Raw genomic sequence first — 25188 nt, forward strand, 5'->3', positions numbered from 1 at the left:
GAACTCTTACATATAAAACACACAAGATGTTTGAGCAGAATTAGGCAATTTGGTCCATCGACTGTTCTGCCATTCAATCATGGCTGTTTATTTTCCCCCTCAATCCCATTCTCCTGCCTTCTTCCCATAACCTTTGCTGCCCCTACTAATCAAGAACCTATCAATGTCCACTTTAAATATACCCAATGACTTCAGCACCATAGACATTTGTGGCAATGTATTGCACAGATTCATCATCATCTGGCTAAAGAAACTCCTCCTCATCTCTGTTCCAAGGCAATGTCCTTGTATTCTGAGGCTGTGCCCTCTAGTCCTAGACTATCCTACTATTTGAAAGATCCTTTCCACTTCCACTCTGTCAAGACCTTTCATCATTCAATTGGTTTCAATATCTTCACCACCCCCCCCATCCATTCTCAAGTGAGTATAGGTCAGAGCTATCAAATTCTCCTCATACATTAACCCTACCATTCCTAGGTACATTCTTGTGTACCTCCTCTGGAATACCCTGCAATACTAGCGCATCCTTTCTTACATGGGAAAGGATCACAATTCTTCAAATGTAGTCAGACCAATGCTTTATAATGCCTTAGCATTACATTTATGCTTTCATATTTGAGTCCTCTTGAAATAAGTGCTAACATTGTATTTGCCTTCCTTACTATCAACATAACCTACAAGTTAGTCTTTAGGGAAAACTGCATTAGGCCTCCCAAGTCCCTTTGCACATCCAATTTCTAAATTTGCTCCCTGTTTGGAAAATAATCTATGGCTTATTCCTTCAGCCAGCTCACTAAGATATAATATGTAAGTTGAGGATCCATCAACCCATACAGAACACGAGTCACTAGCAGCCAAACAGAAAAGGCTCCCTTTATTCCTACTCTTTGCCTTCTGTTAATCAGCCAGTCTTCCATCCATGCTAGCATCTTTCCTGTAATACCAGGGCTCTGACCTTGTTTAGCAGCTTCATGTGTGGATCCTTGTCAAAGGCCTTCTGAAAATCCAAATAAACACTGACTCTCCTTTTTCTATCCTGCCTGTCATTTCCTCAAAGAATTCATAGAGATTTGTCAGGCAAGATTTCCCCTTAAAGAAACCATGCTGATTTCAGCCTATTTTATCATATGCCTCCAAGTACCCCAAAACCTCATCTTTAGTAATGGTCTCCAACATTTTCCATATCACTGGTCAGGCTAACGGACCTGTAATCTTCTGTCTTTTGCCTCCCTCCCTTCTTAAAGAGTTGAGTGACATTTGCAATTTTCTAGTTCTCTGGAACCATTCCCAAATCTAGTGATTTTTTAAAGGTCATGGCTAATGCCTCCACAATCCTTTCAGATATCTTTTTCAGAACCCTGGGGTGTAGTCCTTCTGGTCAAGGTGACTTATGTAATTTCAGACCTTTCAGCTTCCCAAACACCTTCTCCTTGGCAATAGTGACTACACTCACATCTGTTCCCGACTCTCAAATTTCTGGCTTTTACAGCAAGTCTGTCATGGACAATCCAAAGCCCAGCTGCAACGGGTTGAGCATGGGGCTAGCACACCCATCCTGTAAAACCCCAGTGCTACAGAAACACCAACAGAAGCTCTAAAGACCTTCTGGACTGGCCCCAGACAGAAGAGCTACTGTTGGCAGACTATGCCCCAGTAGCAGTGATTAGCCTCATTAAGGATCTAACCTGCTCCCAACATATCTACGTAGGTATCAAAAAGGCAAGACAGCAACTATATTTCATTAGGAGTTTGAGAAGATTTGATTTGTCACGTAAAACACTCGAAAACTTTTGCAAAGGTACTGTGGAAAGCATTCTGACAGGCTGCATCACTGTCTGGTATGGGGGAGGGGGAGCTACTGCACAAGATTGAAAGCTAACCAAAGTTGTAAAATTAGTCAGTTCCATCTTGGGTACTAGCCTCCGCAGTATCCAGGACATTACCAAGGAGCAGGGCCTCAGGAAGGTGGTGTCCATCGTTAAGTACACACCACCCAGAGCATGCCCTGTTCTCATTGTTACCATCAGGAAGGAGGTACAGAAGCCTGAAGGCACACATTCAGCAATTCAGGAACAGCTTGTTCCCCTCTATCATCTGATTCCAAAATGTACATTGAACCCATTAACACTATCTTACTTTATTATTTGTTTTTGCCCTATTTTTAATCTATTTAATATACATATACTTACTGTAATTGATTTACTCATTTATTTTTTCTATATTATCACGTATTGCACTGTATTCCTGCTGTTAACAAATTTCACAACATATACCAGTGATATTAAACCCGATCGATTACAGTACTAAAAAAAAATTAATGCTTTCTACAGTGAAATCTGTTGCCAAATGCTTACAACAGGAATTCTGCAGATGCTGGAAATTCAAGCAACACAAACAAAGTTGCTGGTGAACGCAGCAGGCCAGGCAGCATCTCTAGGAAGAGGTGCAGTCGACGTTTCAGGCCGAGACCCTTCGTCAGGACTAACTGAAGCAAGAGTGAGTAAATGCTTAGTCAGTTTATTAGTCATTTCTTTTTCTCCCCCAATTACTACCCTTCCAGAGTTAAATACCAGCAGCGTGATGTCTACTCTTGCCTCTTTTACTCTTTATTTGTCTGAAAAAAGCTTTTGGCATCTTCATTTATATTACGAGCTAGCTTGCCAAATTTCTGCCTTGTGTAATTTACCAAGATTCAGTTTTCTGTACTCAGTGTACCAAATAAAATGACTTATTAGCTTAAATTCCAATTGAAAGCAATCTCAACTAAAAAGCACACTAAAAGCAGTTCAAGCTCTGGAGAACAACTAATTATCTTCACCTCAAATAACTATATTTTTTGCAAAATAGGGTATTTGGAGTGCATGAACTACAGCTTTTTTTGAGAAGTTGACATCAAACAAAGTCATATATAGATTTTATAATTTGATATTGCTTTAAAAAGTAATGCTGCTAATATTCACATTTGCAGTCTTTATTTACAACCAGAAAAGGACGTAAGTTTTAATTTATATACATTGAAATAACAATCGTCTTGAAATATTTAACTCACATATTAAAATACTGGCAACATTTTTTAAAGTTAATACATTTCTGAAAAATCTGAAACATACAAATAATGCTCTTTTCTAAAAGTTTAAAGTATGTGAAGTACATTTACTAAAAACTAACCCTCCACAGAAAAACAAATCAAAACACCTAAAATTAAAGTTCAACCATGCTAATATGTGCTTTAATACATGCGTCAATTAACTGTACTAGTGTGAAACTAAAACAAGCAAAGTAAACTTCAGATAGTTACATCTGTTAAACTGGAAGATTAATGTTGGAAGATTATTATCCAGCACTCTAGGCAGATGTTGCACAAGAGCAAATTCTGATTCTTGTAAAAACCAACATTTTTGACCCATACAGGGCCAGATTTGGCAGGTTTCCAGAAATCTGCTTGTGGAAAAGGAACTGTAGCTCAGCCACAATGTCTCTGGAGAACTTTTAAATAATACAGAAGTTAAGAAGAACGAAAATACACAGATAACAGCTAAGTGGCAGCCTCTTGTATTATGCATTTTCTATGAAATATATATGTGCATAGGTGCAGTTTAAATACTTGTGTTTCATTAAAGTTTATTCATAGCATTGCTAATACACATTCTTGTATAAAATATTAGAAAAGGAGGAAGGAAAAGGACAAATAAAATGGAAGCATTCCTTGTTGAAAATATTGGGCAATGAGTACAATTTGGCAACAGAACTTATATACAACAGTTACTGTTCTAAAATTAAAGATTTAGCTATCTTGCAAAGATTGAAAATGTGTCAATTTTCCACATCCAAGAATACACACAAGTAGTCCAATTAGCAAATATCTTGATTTTCCTTTTAAGTTAGTGGTTCATTAGAGGAGACTATGAAGTTGGTTGGAGAACATGTAGGGGAAAGAAACTTGTGTAGATTTAGAAAATATTGAAGGAATGATGACAGATGAAAGACAATGGAATTTGACAGCAGAAAAGGTACATGACTTGAAAGCTACAATTAAAGAGATGGCAAGTCATTTACTTATGCAGTGTGGATGCAAATTCTAAAATAAAGATCTGCAAGTATAACCTACGAATAAGTTGAATTTTTTGGGTTTTTCATTTGGAATAAGAATAACTGAAGCACAGCTTCAATGGATGTATAAAAAGTTAAATTCCATTTGTGATTTCCAACAAAGTTATGGAACTTTGATATATTGTATGAGCAACTTAAAGGCAAAAGAAAATGTTTGCTGAAATGCAGTAAACAACTTACAGATGTCTGAACGCATGTGATAAGACAAAAATGATTGCACACCAAAATAATTCCATTTTAAGAAATACAAATGACAGAAATAAGCTTCTGAAAATTGGACATAGCATTTGGCAATCACACAAGTGATGCAACAGAATGCGATTACAACTGAATTATTTGTCACCACTCCTTCATTATTTTCTAAATCTACAAATTTTTAATTATTTCTTCCATTCCATTATCTCTTAATGCTCTCCAGCCAACTTTACGGGGAATCGTTAATGTCAAGCAACTTGTCAATACCGAGTAAAAGCAGTCTTTAGCCATCATGAGTCAAGTTGGTTTCATGCAGCACTAGTATAATGGCAACAGATTAAGCACCACCTATCCTGGCAAAAACATCAAATCATGTAAAGGGAGAAGAATAAGGCATTTAATGTAGGTAGAGAGAGTAAACCTACAAACCAGGGGATAAGAAAGACAATCACAGAACAAGAGACTTTCTTGTTCAATTGTAATATCTCTCCAATCTGATACCATATTTTAAATTATAACATTTAACAAGGTTTTATTAAAAGTTTCCAGGTATTTGTATTTTAAATGAAATACTTTCATTATTTTAATCTTACGCTTTTAGGTTAACACCATGTTAACTATTGCATTGAAAGATGATAAAGGTTAAACATTATTCTGTATGTCCTCCAAAGGAAGAATGCAAAGGGAAGGACGATAAATGAAACAGGATGAGAAAAAAATGCTGGCATAGTATAATATATAATTCATTAATGAAATATTTGGAACTTTAATGGAATTTCACATGGTAGGCTTAATTCTGGGTAGACAGGAAAATCAAATTATCTGGATTAATTTGTCTAAAAGTAGGATCAAACACTTAAAAAATTGAGATACAATGGATTCTGGTTAATCAGGCTGCCACTTATTTGAAGAACAAAAACTCTTACAGAACAGAAACTAATCGAGAGAATAGCTGGGATTCCCTTTGTTTATTTAGGACACTATGCCGCTTAATTGAAGCGGAAACTGGTGCCAAATGGTTTCCAACTAGCATCAATCGCATTCATTTGTGTGGCCACTAGACACTACACTGCGTGAGAGCAAAGTTTTGCATAGCAGCAGTTGTGTGCACTTGTGTTCAAAAAGCAGTGATTTTTGTCACTTATAATTGGTGAGAAATAAGTAGTAAGGCAATTAAGAACCATTTTACTCACTATGCTTTTAAACATTCAGGCTCGGACATGCCAGAAATGGCCAGAAGGAAAATGAAACAATTTCACTACTTCAGCAAGTTAGGAACTCCAAATAAATTGAAGGTATCAACAATCATCTTACAACGAAAATGAAGATTTGGAGGATGCAACATTTCTAGTTAGCTTCAGTCGTGTGCACTTATGTGGCTGTTGGACACTACACTGTGCTTAGAGTGAACAGTTTTTAAATAGCTTTACTTGTACCTGCTTGTGTTACATTATTCATTTGGGCTGACCGAAGCCAAATTAAAAAGCAGTGATTTTTGACACTAATTCATGCAGGTAGGTAATGGAGGCAGTGCATTATCTGTATTAGGCGTCTGTGTTGATTTTGCTCATTTACAGTCAGTCAAAAGAACATGGCAGCATACATTATGAATTCCTCTATTGATAACTATAAGGAACTATTACAGCTTTTTAATACTATAACACAGCTTCATAGTGCACTAATTTGTTCTGTATTTCATTTAAACACACAATTTGTTATTCAGTTAAATGGTAGTTTGTCTTTTTCACACCCTGTTAACTATTTCCATGAATGCTCCGTGAATTTGGGTAGCCGCTTAATTTGGCCAAAATGTACTGGTCCCGATATGTCCCAATTAACTGAAATCCACTGTATATTCTTTTAAAAAGTAACTGCTATGCATATAACCATTAAGCATGACAAAATTGTCTTGAAGATTTACAGGGACATAGTATGGAAATGGTAGTAAATATATTTGGTCATAGCTGATTAATAACTATTCAAAATGCAGATGGGCATTGCATCTCTATGAATGTAATGTCTCTTGATTTTTTTTCCTTCACACATGTCCATACATGCTGAATTCACTCAAGACATGTACATAATTTTTTTTGCCTTTATTACCTCAGTGGCTAATTAAAAACAGGAACAGTAAAGCTGCATCATTTTAAGTTCAAATTTGCAGTAACTTGTTGACTGAATAACCTCGTCTCAATTTAACTAGATGCACTTTCTCCAAAACAATGCATACAAATCAAGCTTAAAAAAAGGGAGACAATCATATATGGGTAAGAATAATGGGGACAGATTTAATTTGAGATTTATAAAAATAGCACAGAGAACATTTAACAATGGTACATCTTATAAAGGTGAATTATTGTTGATAGCTTTTTGGGAATAATTTCACAAACAAGGTTGAGAGCATATCCATTAGCTTTATAATATTTGAAGATATATTTCAGTATTTGACAAATAAGTAACCAAATAGCACACATTTAAGTCATTCTCCAAAAGGGGAAGTTGACTTTAAAAAAAAGTCTTGCTGCTATACAGAATACATTGACAAATTGTGAAGCAACAGTCCATAATTCAATAAACAGAAGGTGAAATAAATAAATATCTGAGGAGTGGAAGGAAGAAATGGAAAATTTGAAAGATTTGAGAAATGAGACCAAGTCGATAGCTTCTTCACAATGACATACTATGAGCCAGGTAGCCCAACATTTGCTGCAACGTTTTCAGGTTTTCAATTATCAGAGTACCTTGACTACTTTAATATTTGCATGCTGATGCATTAATTTATGAAAATTACTATGCACTACAGGAAAAAAAGGACAATATTCACTTTAAAGAAAATGACCAAAACTTCATTGTAGACAGGTACATTTGAAGGTCACAAACATTAGGCAAACACTTCACGTTTGATTCATAATTTGTCTATAACAGTTTCTTTGTAAGAAGCTAGTTTATTTTTTAAGTTACGTTAAAAAGACACTGTTTCAAATTGCAAGGATGCTTACGAAACTTGCTCAAAGAGTACTGTCAAGATTTTTGCCTCTTTTTTGGTGGTTCTTCATCAGAGCTACTAATACTACTACTGGAACTAGAATCAGAGTCCGAATCTGAAGATGATGTTTCACTTGATGAGGAGGTTGAGGAAGATGAGGAGCTGTCAGTTGATGAACTGTCATCATCACTGCTGCTGCTTTCTGATGTGGACGAATTGGATGATGTTTCACTGTCTGATGATGAATCAGTAGAAGTGCTGTTACTGCTGCTGCTAATGCTCTGAGACCTTGAAAAATGAAAGTAAATACACAAAGCATAATATATTCTCATAATATAATCAAATATAGTCACTGCTTAAAAATGTGAAGTCTCCAATTGCTGTATAATATGCATCTTAAAAGTGACACACATTTCTATCTGTTTTCCTGTGTTTTAACTAAGCATGGTATTTGCCAAGTTATTCTGAATTTACCCAGTTTGCTGAAAACATATTGGCTGTAACTATGAATTCTTCCTCTATTGGATGAAATCAAAGTATGAGATATCCATTCTTGAGATGAAAAATTTACTTCATTATAAAGAGGAGTAAGCCATTCAGGCCATTGTTCCTGCTCCACTATTCAGAAAAAAAATTATCATTGATCTTCTACCTTAATAATATTTTGCTGCCTCAGTTTATTTTTTTTATACAAAAATCTATTGAACTCTTTCATGAATATACTCAGTAACTGACACTCTGCATTTCTCAAGCTGAGTAGTTCAAAGATTCACCACTCTGTGAGTGAAACGACTTAGTTACTAACCATAATGGTCTCTTTCTTATTTTCTCTTTCTATTGGGGGCAGCACGATCCTTATGACTTAAAGGTCAACCTTGTAAGAGTTTTAGTACATTCAATGAGATCATTCCTCATTCTTGTAAACTTCAACCCTAGTCTACACAGTTATTTTCATATAAGTCCCAAAAATATCACAAATCAAACTGGGACTCAGAAACACTTAAAACACCAGCAGTAATCTCTGCAGCATCTGAATGGTCACAATCTTTGAACCAAAAATTTTCCTATTTATTCCCACAGTTTTCTGTCAGTTAACCAAGCTTTAATCTACACCAATAAATTAAACCAAAGAAAAAATTGGTTAGGCTGTATTCGGAGTACTGTGTGCAATTCTGGTTGCCACACTATAGGAAAGGCATGACTAAGGTGGAAATGATGCAGAAAAGATTCTAAGGATGTTGCATCAGGAAAGATTGGATAGGCTAGGTCTGTTTTTCTTGAAGCAAAGGAGGCTGAGAGATGACATGATTGAGGTCCAATTTGAATGTTTTCCTGGAACCAGTGACATACTCTGTGAGATCATCCATTATGAAGCCCTCTCAACCGAAGATATCTGAAGAACCTCAAACCTAGTGGGTAATTGTAATGGATGGATTCTGCATTCTGGATTCCGTTACTTGCCTTATCTGTAGTCATACTCCTAATTAGGAACACTGATATAAGCAGAAAATCCCACCATAAAGTGTAAAAATGCCCTTTTGTACAAAGCATCCAACGTGCAGTGATGCCTGCTGCTCGACCTGCAATTTAATGATTCTGAATCAAAGGTTCTTCAAGACAATGACTGGCTACAGATATGTTTGTGCTGGATCACATGGGCATGGAGGAATTCCATCTGCTGCACTTACTTTAATTGCTGTTCTTGGTTCTCAATTTTAGTATAGTGCATGGTGGCAAGGTACTATTTTACACCTTCAGAATAGGTTAGCAGACATCCCACCCTGCAAAAACTCATTTCAGGGAGGAAGCACCATCAATTTGCGGGAGAGGTGGGATGTCTACAATAGAGTAGCTCATTAGCAGCTAGCCAGCTAGTTTAAATAATGTTAGCTATGCTAATGAATGAATGAATGACACCTGGTAAACTCACCTCAACACGACTTTTACAGTCTTAACCCACCATGGGCAATAGAAAAGTCACTGTTGCAAACAGTGCAGTGAGCAACAGTGTCATTATTTTGACCCCTATTAGGCAGGGGTACACTTTAGTGTAGTCTGGGGTGACGTACGTTTTATAATTTTTTTGGAACACTCCACCATGGCGCGCGCTCTCTCTCTCTTCTGGTCGCTCGCGCTCTCAAGTGCTCTCGCTTTCTCGCTCGCACGATCTCGCTTGCTCTCGCATGCGCGCGCTCTCTCTCATGGTTGCTCTCGTGCTTTCTCTTGCTTGCTCTTGCTCACTCTCAAAAAAATTGATTTCCGTGACATTGTATATAATTTGCGGGCAGCAGAGAGCCACTATTAATATGCCGGAGACTCCCGGAACTTCCGGGAGAGGTGGGATGTCTGGGTTAGATCAAAGTAACTTCACACATTCCTTTAAAGTTCAGCAGGACTCTGCTGCTAATATACCTTTGAAATAGAGCTACACATTGACTTTAAAGATCAACATAGGTCTTATACAACTTTTATATCTTTTTAAATCCTCAAATGTGGTGCCAGTTTAATGTACAGTAATATGGCTTTTGGAAGACAAGGAATTTGCTGGAGCAGTGTCAACATGCATCTTTACATCCAATAAAAACACTAGATTTTTACACATGCTCATCATCTAACCCATGTTGTATTCTCTTGGCCCACACTAACGTGTAGCAAATTTTCAAGGCCAGCTTGCACAACATTTTGGTTTGACAGAGCCACCCAAAAAGTGCTTTGACACTGTTTACATTATGCCCCCATGTTTTAACTAAATTTTAGCTCTGGGATCTTTGATATTTAGAAACATTGAAAAAGTATTCAAAGTCTATTTTAAAAAACAATCATGCTAGTAATTACATTAAAATTTAGACAGACTAAAAGAAAAATAAATTAAAAATACTGTAATTAAATATAATTACCTACATTTGTTCAAGAATTATCTAAAACTTTTCTCCATTTCATGGACTAATTTAAATGGAGCTGCTGAACATGCACCAAGTTGGGGCTTCACTGAGAAGACTCACACAAGGTAGAAATCTTTGACTGACCCTCCAAAATGATTCAGATAACCAATCTGACCTTCGCCGCAAAAAGATGTGGATCATAGGCTTAACTAATAGTCATTTGCAGCACTTTGTAATGTGTAAATTGGATTTGAAGCTCTTTGGAATATCGTGAAGTTTATGAAACCAGTGCTCTATTAACATTTAATCTAAACTTATGTGGAAGTAGATTTCATATATTGTATTACTTTTTCTATGAGTGAAACAGAAAGCTGCTGTAAATACACAGCAAATAAGTTAGTAGTATTGATAGAAAACATGATGTCATGTTATTGATGAGGAAAAGGCAATATTCCCCATGGATAGTCACACTTACTGAGTGCCCAAACAAAACAATCTGATTTTTGTCACTACAATACTTATGTGCTGTGTATTTTCAGAATTTTATTTTTACTTCCGATCTGAAGTTTTTTTTTGTTGAGAAAAAGAATTTGCCTAGAGTTCTGCTGTTCAACTTATAACACTCAGAGATGAAGAACACATTTCATTGTGGTTTTGATCAATAATAATTTTTTTAAAATTAAGATATTTATGTTTCAACATATGGAACTGAGGGATAGAGCTTTAGTCCACAAAACTATTCTATGAAATCCCATGGCAATTATACATCATGATCCAGATCGATGTCACCAACCAGTAGTCAGATAAAATCCCTAGAATCAAGCTTACAAATAAAAACCAAGTCAATTCACTGAAAAATAATCTAGAAAAACGTATTTGAACACAGTCAAGGCAATTTCGAGAGGACCACATTTCCCAATATTTAGTTTTTTTCTACATAGATTTCAAACCCAAACTGCCTTCTTTTAAACATGTGCACCATATACTGTACTTGCTGCACAAACTAACAGTTCCAGAAATTGATAATTGATTTCAAGAATCACAAAAAATACCTTACTGTAGTGAAGTATGGGACAAGAGTTGATATCAGTGAGAAATGGTGGGGTTGAGAAGAAAGGAGTATTATTATTGAGGATCATGCCAAGAAGGTTGGAAGAAACAGGCTGATGGTATTCTGGCAGGCACTATGCTCTATGGAACTGAAATCTTAAAAGTAGTGTAGTGTACAGCAGGAATGGAGAAGAGTTATATAATAAGATCATGGCTATTTTAAGATTACCTTTTCTTCTTTATCTTCTTTTCTGCATTTCCTTGTCCACTGTTGGAATTTAAAACAATTAACTTCTTGGTTGAATATTTTATTTTCAATATTAAACATTAAAATCTTACCCAATGACATACATAAGCTTAATATCCTGTATGCTTCAAGATGCAGAATAATTTGTTAAGTGTTTATCCTAAACTTGAGACAACAATTGGTACTGGACAAATTTTTTGGCAAATTCTTCTTCAACCTCCTCCCAAACTATATTTATAAATGTTACTTTTGTACAATTTACTCAGAGTAAAACAAGAGGATTTGAGGATGTGGCCTTTTTGAATGCTGATTTAAGCAAATTTAAAATAGCCTTTCACAGAGAGTTTGTTAAAATTAAACCAGATCAGATTAAGAATTCCTGAGTCCAAAGAGCACATACCTTCCTGGATTCACTACTGATGAAGAGCAAAATGAAGCTGGGCCAGGATATTGACACAGTTCATTAATAATGTCTATATTGTGGATGTACAGTGGCAGGCAAAAGTTTGGGCACCCCAGTCAAAATTTCTGTTACTGTGACTAGCTAAGCGAGTAAAAGATGAACTGATTTCCAAAAGGCATAAAGTTAAAGATGACACATTTCTTTAACATTTTAATAAAACTTTTATTTCCATCTTTTACAGTTTCAAAATAACAAAAAAGGAAAAGGGCCCGAAGCAAAGGTTTGGGCACTCTGCATGGCAGTACTTAGTAACACCCCTTTTGGCAAGTATCACAGCTTCTAAATGCTTTTTGTAGCCAGCTAAGAATCTTTCAGTTCTTGTTTGGGGGATTTTCGCCCATTCTTCTTTGCAAAAGGCTTCTAGTTTTGTGAGATTCTTGGGCCCTCTTGCATGCACTGCTCTTTTGCGGTCTAGCCACAGATTCTCGATGATGTTTAGGTCGAGGGACTGTGAGGATCATGGCAAAACCTTCAGCTTGCGCCTCTTGAGGTAGTCCATTGTGGATTTTGAGGTGTGTTTAGGATCATTATCCTGTTGTAGAAGCCATCCTCTTTTCATTTTCGGCTTTTTTTTTTAAACAGACGGTGTGATGTTTGCTTCCAGATTTGCTGGTATTTAACTGAATTCATTTTTCCCTCTACCAGTAAATGTTCCCCGTGCCACTGGCTGCAACACAAGCCCAAAGCATGATCGATCCACCCCCGTGCTTAACAGTTGGAGAGGTGTTCTTTTCATGAAATTCTGCACCCTTTTTTCTCCAAACATACCTTTGCTCATTGCGGCCAAAAAGTTCTATTCAAATAGTTCAAAGGAACATCTAAACAAGTCTGATGCATTTTGGAAACGAGTCCTGTGGACTGATGAAGTTATTGGCCACAATGAACAAAGGTATGTTTGGAGAAAAAAGGGTGCAGAATTTCATGAAAAGAGCACCTCTCCAACTGTTACGTACGGGGGTGGATCGATCATGCTTTGGGCTTGTGTTGTAGCCAGTGGCATGGGGAACATTTACTGGTAGAGGGAAGAATGAACTCAATTAAATACCAACAAATTCTGGAAGCAAACATCACACCATCTCTAAAAAAGCCGAAGATGAAAAGAGGATAGCTCCTACAATAGGATAATGATCCTAAGCACACCTCAAAATCCACGATGGACTCGCTCAAGAGGCGCAAGCTGAAGGTTTTGCCGTGGCCCTCACAGTCCCCCGACCTAAACATCATCGAGAATCTGTGGATAGACCTCAAAAGAGCAGTGCATGCAATACGGCCCAAGGATCTCACAGAACTAGAAGCCTTTTGCAAGGAAGAATGGGCGAAAATCCCCCAACAAGAATCGAAAGACTCTTAGCTGGCTACAGAAAGCGTTTACAAGCTGTGATACTTGCCAAAGGGAGTGTTAGTAAGTACTGCCATGCAGGGTGTCCAAACTTTTGCTTCAGACCCTTTTCCTTTTTTGTTATTTTGAAACTGTAAAAGATTGAAATAAAAAAGTTTTCTTGATTAAGATATTAAAGAAATGTGTCATCTTCAATTTTATGCCTTTTGGAAATTAGTTCATCTTTTACTCACTTAGCTATTCACAGTAACAGAAATTTTGACCAGGGGTGCCCAAACTTTTGCATGCCACTGTAACTAAAGTTAAAAATCGGCACAACATCCTGGGATGAAGGGCCTGTCCTGTGCCATACAGTTCTACGATTTATGTTCTAAAGTACATTGTCTAGCTTTTCCACCAAGCAGTTAACTCACAGGTCGAACTTCATGCTTTCTGGAAAAAAAAAACATCTAATTGATCTAATTATACTCGGTCACTTGCTGCACGTGGCTGGAGTTCAAAAATCAAAAACAATCAGACAAATTTAGATCTAAATCAGCTTTCGATCAGCTTAGAAAAAGAATTGTACTTGTACAATACCTTTAAGATAAAAAGTATCCCACAAAAAAACAAAATTCAGAGATATTATACCAGATAGTTGAAGAGGTGGATTTTAAGCATTTTCTTAACAAATGCAGTTGTAGGTTAAAGAAGGAAATTCCACAGATTGACATCACAGACAAATGACAGCAGGGATGTTCCAGAGGCTAAAACTAGAACAGGGCAAGTGCAAGTGGGATGCAGTGGGAGAGAGAGAAGAAAAATATGGAGTACACCACCGGGCACTTTGGAGTTGCTTCATTATTCATCATTGCCACAGCAGATGATCTGCTGACCATAGCAAAAATCCATCAGCCAGTCCTTATTAAAAGAATGGAGATGGGGAGGGTCAGTAGCTTTAAATTACTTTGTCAACATATCAGCGGATTTACCCTTGGACCAGCACACAAGTCTAATCACAAAGAAGGCACGATAGTGCCTCTGCTTTCTAAGAATGTGTAGATTTGGCATGTCAGCAAAAACTTTGACAAACCTCTACTGATGCACTGCAGAGCGTCTCCTAACTGGCTGTATCACAGGCTGGTACAGAAACACCAATACTCAGGAATTGAAAAGGCTACTGAAAGTGTTGGAAACAGCCCAGTCCATCACATGGAAAGTTCTCCCCACTATTGAGTACATTTACACAGAACACTGCCACATGAAAGCAGCATCTATGATGAAAGTCTCCGACCATCCAGGCCATGCTCTCTTCTTCCTATTACCATGGGCAGCAGGTTCAGAAACAGTTAGACATATCTCTTAATATGTACAAAATATACTAATCTTACTTTTTAATGAACGTAATGAACATGCCTAAAGCCTCTGGGGTAAACAATTTGTCACCATCCAAGTGAAGAAATTCTTTCTCTTACGTAAACACGAGGAATTCTGCAGATGCTGGAAATTCAAGCAACACACATCAAATTTGCTGGTGAACGCAGCAGGCCAGGCAGCATCTCTAGGAAGAGGTACAGTCGACGTTTCAGGCCGAGACCCTTCGTCAGGACTAACTGAAGGAAGAGCTAGTAAGAGATTTGGAAGTGGGAGGGGGTGGGGGAGATCCGAAATGATAGGAGAAGACAGGAGGGGGAGTGATGGAGCCAAGAGCTGGACAGGTGATTGGCAAAAGGGATATGAGAGAATCATGGGACAGGTGGCCCAGAGAGAAGGAAAAGGGGGAGGGGGGGGAAAAACCCAGAGGATGGGCAAGGGGTATAGTCAGAGGGACAGAGGGAGAAAAAGGAGAGAGAGAGAGAGAGAGAAAGAATGTGTGTATATAAATAAATAACGGATGGGGTACGAGGGGGAGGTGGGGCATTAGCGGAAGTTAGAGAAGTCAATGTTCATGCCATCAGGTTGGAGGCTACCCAGACGGAATATAAGGTGTTGTTCCTCCAACCTGAGTGTGGCTTCATCTTGACAATAGAGGAGGCCGTGGATACACATATCAGAATGGGAATGGGATGTGGAATTAAAATGTGTTAGACAAAGGTCGCAAGAAATTTGGATCTTGTCTATTCAATCTCATCTCTTATGATAAAACTCCTGTTCCTGGAACAGGAGGTCAGCAATTGTAAAATCCTCAGTGTTATAATTTCAGAGGACCTGCCCTGCGCCCACCATGCAAGTGCAATTACAAAGAAAGCACAGCAGCACCTCTCCTTCCTTAGGAGTTTGCAAAAATTTGGCATGACATCTAATACTTTGACAAATTTCTATTGATATGTGGTGGAGAGTATACTGACATTGCATCACAGCCTTGTATAGAAACACCGATCCCCTTTAATGGAAAATCCTACAAAAAGTAGTGGATACTGCCCAGTCCATCACAGGTAAATCCCTCCCCTTCATTGAGCACATCTATAAGGAGTGCTGTTGTAGGAAAGCAACATCCACCATCAGGGACCCCACCACCCAGGTCATGCTCTCTTCTCACTGCTGCCATCAGGAAGCAGGTACAGGAGCTTCGGGACTCAACACTACCAGGTTCTGGGAAAGTTATTACCCCTTAACCACCAGGCTTTTGAACAGGTGAGGTTAACTACATTGAACTTCATTTGCCTATGAACTGAACTGTTCCAATGACCTATGGACTCACTTTCAAGGACTCTTCGCGTTATGTTCTTCATATTTATTGCTGATTATTATTTTTTTCCTCTTCTATATTTGCACAGTTTGTGGTCTTTTGCATGTTGGTTGTTTGTCAGCCTTGTGAGTATGGTCTTTTATTGACTCTATTATGGTCCTCGGATTTGCTATGCCCCAAGAAGATGATCTCAGGGTTGTATATGGTGAAATACATGTATTTGGATAATAAATTTACATTGAACAGTCTGGTGAATATTCATTGCAATCTCTCTTATTATTTTATATGAAAGGACATCAAAAGTGCACACAGTATTTCAGGTGTGCTCACTAAAGGCCTAAATAAATCCAGTAAGTCACCTTTACTGCTGTATTTAAATCATCTTGTAATAAAAGTCAACATTAACATTTGCCTTCCTAATTGCTTGCTGACTGCACATTAGCTTTCAGTGGCTTCTGTACAAGGACTCAAAGGTTCCTTCGAACATCAATATTAACAAATATCATAAAAATACTTTGCTTTTGTGATTCTTCCCCAAATAACATCACATATGCCACGTTCTTACCCATGTACTTCAATAAAACTGGAGTTAACATGGAGTAATTATCTTACATACTCAAATAATGATGTCGGGGGAGTATAAAGATGAAGTGACGGCAGCCAGAACAAAAGTTTATTTTCCTCTTACCACCCCACTTCTCTCTGTTTAAAAGTAACTCTTAATGACCTTCTCTCAGAAGCTGTAACACTTCTTGAAGCCCTCTACTGATCAGGGTCAACCATGGATGTTATGTCCCAGTTGTCTAAGTGAAGCGCAAGTCTGATATCTGTGTGGAGATCAAGCTGTTGCCCATGTAATAGCAGGTTCCCCCTCTCCACACAGAGGATGAATCCCAAGGAATGGCAGAGTCCAATATAGTTTGGCAGCAGCAGCCTTGTAGGGGTTGCCAGTCAGCGTTGAACTCTATGTAGGACTGTCTCAGGGACTCCAGCTCTGGATTTTTTTCCTTGGCGTTTCCTCCTTACGCCTTCCCCACGAAGCCTTCTGCAAGGCAGTGGAGGTTTAAGATCAGAGTTTACCTTTCCCTCGGTGAGCTGTCAATCATTGCTGACGAGCTCCATCTGCCCCAAACTGTAAGGCGCTAGTAAGCCGCCTTTGCCTTTCTTCTGTCAGTAGAAATGGTTCTGCTGGGCTGAGTAGCTGAGCCATACGTGAAGGCCCGGAACTGGACTTGGTTGCCAGAGGCTACTTGAGACACACACCATTGGGAGCATTGGAGGTTGTTGCTCCTCTCCCCGCCTCGTGTGGCAACCTTGTCATTTCTTTAGCATTTGTCTGCTTTTTCTTTACGAGGCTCAGGTGCTAGCTTGATGCTCAGCCCAGCAGAGATGGAAAGCGTGCAAGGAGCCGGCTGGATTCGAACCTGAGACCATTCACTTCAAAGTTCAGTGCTGATGCCACTACACCACTGGCCGACAATTTAATAGGTAGTGGGAGCTCTTAAACCCACTACCATCCCCTGGCTAGAACAACCTTAAGAAACCAGTAACACTCGTTCAGCATGTTTTACATGCAAGCAAATATGTAGAACCTCAAGTTCTTACACAAAGTGGGCCATGCTTCTGGCAGCAGTAGTGATTAACGATCAAAAATTTTAGTTCTCTTGTTCTAGCTGAGACTGCGGAAGTCAATTGTGGTTTCCCTCCTCTTACCTCAAGAATTCAATCATACACGAGGAAACCCATGCACTGCAGCATATTAATCCAGTGAACTGTTGCAGAAATAGGATAACAAACATAAATGAACCTACCTTGCTGGTAATGCTAATTTATTCTGTTTTTCTTTTAAACTCTTTTTCAACTGCACGGTTCGTGATGGTCTATGTAGATACTTCCGTTTTCCAGTACACTCATAGGTCCAGTGACCATATTCTAAACATTTTTGACATCGAACATGTTGCTTATTAGCTTCCCTAAAATGAACAAAACAAAAAAAAACTTTTAATCAAGCTAAGTTTTTCAATACACAATTGAGGAAATTAAACAAACCTGTTTTGGATATTTATTCAACATTTTTGTGAAGTGTGGTCTGCAATCTAAAAATAGTGGATTCTGGTTAATTGGGCCATCAGTTATCAGCAGCTGCTTATTTGGGAGTATTCTGAAAGAACAAAAACAAGTTGATAAAATAGCTGGGATTTCCTTCATTTATTTGGGACACAATGCTACCTAGTTGGGGTGAAGACTGCTGCCGAACAGTTTCTAACTAGCATCAGTTGTGTGCACTTGTGTGGCTGTTAGACACTACATCATGCTTAGAGTGAACAGTTTTTAAATAGCGAGACTTGTGTATGTTTGTGTTCAAAAAGCAGTGGTATTTGTCACTGATAGTTGCTGAGAAATAAGCAGTAGATAATTCAGAACTGCTTTGCTCATTGGAGATTCTAGCATTCAGGTATAGAGGTGCCAAAATGGTCTGGAGTGAAAGTGAAATGATTCCACAACTTCAGCAATTTAGGAACTATGAAGAATTTGAAGGTGCCATCTAACTTCTTGGACGTTACAATGAAAATTAGGATTTGATGGATGCAATAGTTTCTAACTAGTGTTAGTTGCATGCACCTGTGTAGCTGTTAGTCACTACACCATGACTAGGACAAACAATTTTTAAAATAGCGTCAGTTGCATATGTTTGTGTTATGTTATTGATTTGGATTGACCAATGCCAAATAAAAAGCAGTGATTTTTGACACTACTTCATGCAGGAAGGCAATGCAGTGCATTATCTCAGTGTCTGCTCGGATTTTGTTTATTTACAGTCAAAAGAACATGGCGGTGAACACTAATCAGTCCCTCCGTTGATAACTATGAGGTACTAATATGCAGTTTTAGTACTGTAGTAATATTGGTAATGTTCCAACCTGTTATGTATTTCATTTAAGTACATAATCTGTTACTCAATTAAGTGGTAGTTTGTCTTTTTAAAACTACTTCCATTAAACTTCAGCTAATTGAGGCAGTCGCTTACTTGGGCCAAAATGTACTGTTCCTAATGTGTTCCAATTAACCAAAATCCTGCGTATATAGATTCCAAAATCATCACAGGTATAGTTTACAGATACAGTTTAGATGGCTAGGGGTATATCAGTCAACGAGTACAGGAATAGAGAATTATATTGGGCACTGGTGAGACCTTCCTTGGAATATTGTGTGCTGATTTGATATTCTCAGAGAAGAATATACAGTGGATTCCGGTTAATTGGGAAACATCAGAACATTTTGGCCCAATTAAGTGAAGTTTCATGGAAATAGTTAAAACATTATTAAAAAAAATGCACTACCATTTATCTGAGTAACAAATTATGTATTTAAATGAAATACATAAAGAACATGATGAAAATTACTACCATGCTATTTATCTCTAATAGTTACCAATGGAGGAATTAGTCCAGTGTATGCTGCCATGTTCTGTTGATTGACTGTAAATGAACAACATCAGTGCAGGACCTAGTGCACATAATGGACTGCCTTTGATGATTGTATCTTCCAAATCTTCATTTTCAATGTAACACGCGAGATGATTGTCCACACCTTCAAATTCTTCGTAGTTCATAACTTGTCGAAGTAGTGAAGTAGTTTCATTTTCACTCCCAACTCTTTCTGGCATCACCAAGCCTGAACAATTGAAACCATAATGAGCAAAACAATTCTGAATTTTCTTAATGGTCATTTCTCACCAACTGTCAAGTGACAAAAATCACTGCTTTTTGAAAACAAACACACACAAGTGTCACCATTCGAAAATTGCTTGCTCTAAGGTGTAGTGTCTACCAGCTCCATAAGTGCATGCGACTGATGCTGGTTAGAAACTGTTGACAACAGTGTCCTGTCCCAATTAAGTGGCTGCTCTGACTAACCGATGGCCACATTAACGGGAATCCACTGTACTTGCATTATGAAATGCAGCAATGATCTACAGACTGATTACTGCAACAGCAGGTTTTCAAAGAAAAAGCCATCAAGCAGACTGGGTGTGTATGTATATGTAGGGGTTATCTCATTCCAATGTACAAAATTCTTGAGGCTTGACTGGATAGACAAAGGAATGATGTCTTCCCTGACTATAGCATTTAGTGTCATGCCTTGCATTTTCAAAAAAATGAGGCAGCCATTCAGGATAAGATGAGATAGTACATCTTCACCCACAGTTGGATCAGTTTTTAGAATTCTCTAAGCAATGAGGATATGGAGGCACAGTGTTAGAGTATATTAAGAAGAAGTTTGATATAGTTTTTGACAGTAAAAGAATCAAAAGATATCAGTTTAATTCTGTAAAGTGGTACTGAGCCATCAAACTTGATCTCATTGAAAGGCAGAGCAGACACAAAGGTCTGATTACTTAACTCCTGCTTTATTTTCCTGCATGACTACATTCTCAGCAAGATTACCAAAGCTGATACTGAAATACTTTGAATCGTGTTAATTATGATTGTACTAAGTTTCTGCCGGCAGAAGTAATAAATAACTATAGCCTTCAACATCAACGAGTATAAATAAAGCAGCTTTCTCATAGATTTGCTTATTGCTGTGTGCCTCCCGGCTACCCCTGCATGCTTCATGGCAATGTATCAGTCAGCGGCCTGGAGGGTGGGGGCCACTGTACCACCCAACCTGCAACGACTCAGTCTAACACACCATCATCAGTGTGCTCGGTGTTTTCCCGATTCCCGTAAGGGATACTACACTGTACATACATTATTTCTACTTTATATAGGCTGTCTATTTTTACGTGTTATTTGGTAGATTTGGCAGCTTCATAGTTTAAAGGTTACTGGAGAGCGCCTTTATGCCAACAGCGCTTGCGTGAGATTTTCGTTACGGAGATCTGTGCAGGCAATCGTTGTAGAGAAGTATTTCTACTTTATATAGGCTGTGTATTTATCATATCGTTCCTGCTTTTACTATATGTTACTGTTATTTTAGGTTTTATGTGTTATTTGGCATGATTTGGTAGGTTATTTCTGGGTCTGCGAACGCTCACAAAATTTTCCCATATAAATAAATGGTAATTGCTTCTTCGCTTTATGACATTTCGGCTTACGGACCGTTCATACGAACCCTCTACCTTCAGATGGCGGGGGAAACCTGTAGTGAAAATAATTTGAAGTTCAAAACAGCCAAACCCTCCAATAAAAAAATATCAACTAAATCTCAGTTTGCTTGCCAAGAATCTCTGGGTATAAAATTTGGCTAGGTGATCAATGAGTCCAATAGATTGCAGTCTCTTTCAGTAAAAGCAAACTACTGACAGATCCCATTGCTCCAGTTGCTGCTGCTGCTTTTTTTTTTACAGCCAATTGATCTACCTATAGAATCAGTGGGTAATAAAACCATCACCGAAACTGAACATCTATGACATTCAAGAAAATCAAAAACTAAAAACTGTCTTTGTACTTTTGTTAAATTAGGACACTATGACACAAATATGTGAATAATTTGATTAAATCAAAATTAAGAAATTTATCATAAAATTACTTTTTTAAATGCAGGTGCATCTTTCAATTTACAGAAATAAGCTTGCTGGTATAGCTGGCAACCCAAGGGCTGGGAATGGTACAGAGATTTGCATTCCTTGATTGATAATCTACAAAACCTACTGTTGCTGTTTCAGCAATCAGTTGAGGCAAGTTCATGTTTACTGCCTTCATTCTGGAGTTCCAAACTTCATAGCAATTACAAAAAGCAATGCTAGCAGTTCCAAGTGGAACTGTCAACTTCTAAACTGGAAAGTCTGGAGCTAGATTATCTTTCAGGCATTCAATAAATGACAAATACAAAAAGAATATTTTGACATTAAACATTCCTCCCCACTGCAGATTAGAAGTTTTCTGGGTCTGCAATTATTTATAATATTTGATTTTACCATTGGAAATACTTTTGTGTGATGATACAATTCAAAGTACAAACTCATTTCTGAAATAACACTTTCAAATAAACATGAATGTCGGTACTGTTTGTGCAGAGTAATGCAATTTAAATGAAAAGAGGCTATACAATACTCATACACATGATGGGTGACAGATCCTATTTGACCAATCTCCTTAATTTATTTGAGGAATAACAACTCCAAGTGAACTACACAGATGCTTAGTGGAGCTTGAAAATGCCATGATGAGTTTCCAAATTGTATTTCAAGTTTCACATAAAATCAAACTGTGAACTTGCAGATAAACACTGGAATTGAAAATACCTCAGCTGAGAGTGGTAAAACTAATGGTACTTGTTAGAAGTGAGATGCTTAGGTGCAGGTACTGAGCAAGTCAAAATAGGAGCCCTTGTTGAGACTTATTAATTTCAATGTATTTCGCTAATGTGAAGGACAGAAAATTGGAGATATTTAGTTAAATTTACCAATGATGCTAATTTATAAAAGATGAAAAGAAGCACAAACAAATCAAAAGTTACTAAATTTTGGATGAGAGTGGCAAACACAATGATGAAGCTGAACATGGACAATTCTGAAAATCTGCAGATTATGCACGAACAGTGATGAAAAAGGTAAAATTGAAGGAGGCAATAGGTTTAGCTTTCAACATGCCTAAATGATGTCGAATACCGAAAGAATGATGCTTAACTATACAACAGTCTAGTAAGATAGCTTAACAATATTAAGATGGAAGACATTTAAATATTTTTCACAATTATTTAAAATCTAGATGATTAACTACTGTGGTAATTTATGTTTTTATAACTAGCCATTGTATATGAATACAAACTGAGACACCAATACACAAAAGTATTTCAAACAAACTTTGTAACAATAAAGAATAAAATGCATAATATTGTATATGACTAAGGACTTCCAGCATCTGCAGATTTTCTTTTGTTTGTGTATAGGTAGACTCAGTTAGTATTTTTGACAACCTAGAGATTTTGGAGTTTAAGATCATTTTTGAGAGACAACTTGCACTTAAAGAGACACAAAAGACTAAAGATGCTATGATTTTCTCAAGTTTTTGGATAGTAGAACATTTCAATTTGCTAAAACCATATTAGAATTAAGACTAGCGGTAACACAGACATTGTTTCATAGCTGATGACATGAAGCAGGAGTCAACAGTTAGCCTTAGAAACATGCAGCCTTGTAAGCTGAAGCCTACCACTGAATCAATTACAACATCAGGTCTGTGAACTGTTTGTCATGGTAAGCACAGTAGTCGGGGCCTAGAAATGCATTAGGGTTTCACTGTGCAAGTTTGAATCCTGCATCAATTCTTTTCTTGCAGAACAGTCTCAAAGGCCAAATGGCCTAATACTGCTCCTATATCTTATGATCTTATGTTCGGTTTAATCTTAGACTAATATCAGGTGAGGACTGCAATCAGCATCTAAGAAATCTCAACAATAAATTGAAACTAAACTGGAACGAAAGATCTTCAACTATTACAGTAAAATTCACTAATCTTGATTTAGGATAGTTTGTGACACATGGCCATTATTCATTCAAAATACTCTCACATTCGAACCAAACAATTGAAGATTTAAGCTCCCTAACAGACCTGAGGGATGGCTGGGTGGAGATAACGTTTCTCCCAAAGGAGGTGTAAGGTGCTCCTTCGCTTCACTAGTCTGCAGATCATCTTTGGGCAAGGTGTAGCACCTGCATTGCCTCCTCCCCACCCCAACCCCCCATCAGAGTCACATGAAGCCATGGGAGCAAGTGGTGGATGGTCATATGAGCAACTGGTGCATATCACAAGTCCTGGTTATGCGACCACTGATGCCAGATCTGAAGAGTATTGATACTGGCTGGGGTCATCCATCTTGTCAAGGTACTGCCCAGAAGACGGCAATGGCAAACCACTTCTGTAGAAAAAAATTGCCAAGAACAATCATGGTCATGGAAAGACCATGATCACTTAATACGACACAGCACATAACAAACGAATGAAAGAGACCTGAACATTCCAATCCAGTACTGATGGGGTGCTGCAATGTTGGAAATACCATCTTTTGAATGAGTGATTAAATGCAAAAAGTCTATAAAGTAAACTGCAATTACTTGATTAGCACCTCCCAAATCTTCCCCCTCAACTACATCAGAGAACAAAGCTAGAACACCATCTCTTATAAGCTCCCCTCCAAGTCACAATTCATCCTGATTTTATAACAGGTCCTTCGTCATCTGTACCAAAATCCTCAAACTTCTACACAGCAAAACCATTATCTATTCCAGAATGATTGTAAGGTATTAGGACGACGACACATCATCACCTTCAGAAGGCAAATTAGGAGTATACATAAGCAATGATCTTGTTAGTAATGCCAGAAGCGAGGTATTATGTGGATGTTAAAAAAGTTGCGGCATTACATTAGATCGACAAGTATTTATCCCTCAATCACCACGCTGGTAAAAAACCCAGAATAGTCAAAGCATTATCTTACAATGTGAAGGATACATGCTTTGTACAAATTACACCCATTACCAGAACGTTTTATTTGTTTTAAAAGGAATTATGATAAAAAGGTGGTTATTTTGAAACTCAAACTAAAATGTTTATAAGCGAAAGGTAGAAATTCAACAGGTGCTGGAAAACAGAGCAAACGTTTCAGTGTCAATTCTGATGATCCGTCATCAAGCTGAAACGTCAGCTCTGATTCCCCTTCACTGATGTTGCTTGGACTGCTAAGTATTTCCTGTGTTAATTGTAAGGATAAACTTCGCGACTACAAGTTCCTCCATGTCAATGATTCAAGTGCACAGCATGGTCTTTACGTGGTTGTGTAAACTCGACCGCCACCAGATATTTGGCGAGAGGTTGGGGCCTGGGTTGAAGATGGAAACTACTTTACCAACCTCACCCCCCCCCCAGATAAAGGCCATTATGCACTCATCCTCCAAACAATACAGACTTCAGAAAGCCACAACAACGGTCTCTTGCTCTCATTGAACGGCGAAAATTAAAGGAAACCCGTATACTCACGCTTGTCTGCGAGCGATAAGCCTATGCATAGGTGTCGCCATCTTGGCTTCCCAAAATGCACCAGGCCGTCTCCAGGCAACAATCCAGAGTTCTCAACAGGCCTGGGAGCCGAAGCTGTGTGTATATACAGAAATGTAAACTCAATATTCCCGAGTTTAAATGCTTTCTGGAGACCGGGATAGTTTTTAGATTGTTAAAAATGAATTTGCTTTCTTGAGGTCAAAATTATATTTGCTAATCAGCACTCTCAAAAATGCAGCCTGG

At 37.9% G+C, this 25188-nt stretch overlaps 1 protein-coding gene across 2 annotated transcripts; it reads right to left on the bottom strand.

The window, feature by feature from the left end:
* Positions 1 to 3039: 3039 nt before the first annotated feature.
* Positions 3040 to 24975, bottom strand: zcchc10 (zinc finger, CCHC domain containing 10). Of its 2 annotated transcripts, XM_072264007.1 has the most exons (4): positions 24925 to 24975; positions 17752 to 17913; positions 11453 to 11491; positions 3040 to 7579 (listed from the first exon to the last, which is right to left on the bottom strand). In XM_072264007.1, the coding sequence occupies exons 1-4, from the start codon at positions 24963 to 24965 to the stop codon at positions 7327 to 7329; spliced, it is 495 nt and encodes a 164-aa protein (XP_072120108.1). In that variant the 5' UTR covers positions 24966 to 24975; the 3' UTR covers positions 3040 to 7326. The 2 variants fall into 2 exon arrangements, with proteins under 2 accessions (XP_072120108.1, XP_072120109.1); XM_072264008.1 differs by lacking the exon at positions 11453 to 11491.
* Between the last annotated feature and the right edge of the window lie 213 nt (positions 24976 to 25188).

The sequence above is a fragment of the Mobula birostris genome, chromosome 7 (genome assembly GCF_030028105.1).
Source record: "Mobula birostris isolate sMobBir1 chromosome 7, sMobBir1.hap1, whole genome shotgun sequence".
Lineage (NCBI taxonomy): Eukaryota > Metazoa > Chordata > Chondrichthyes > Myliobatiformes > Myliobatidae > Mobula > Mobula birostris.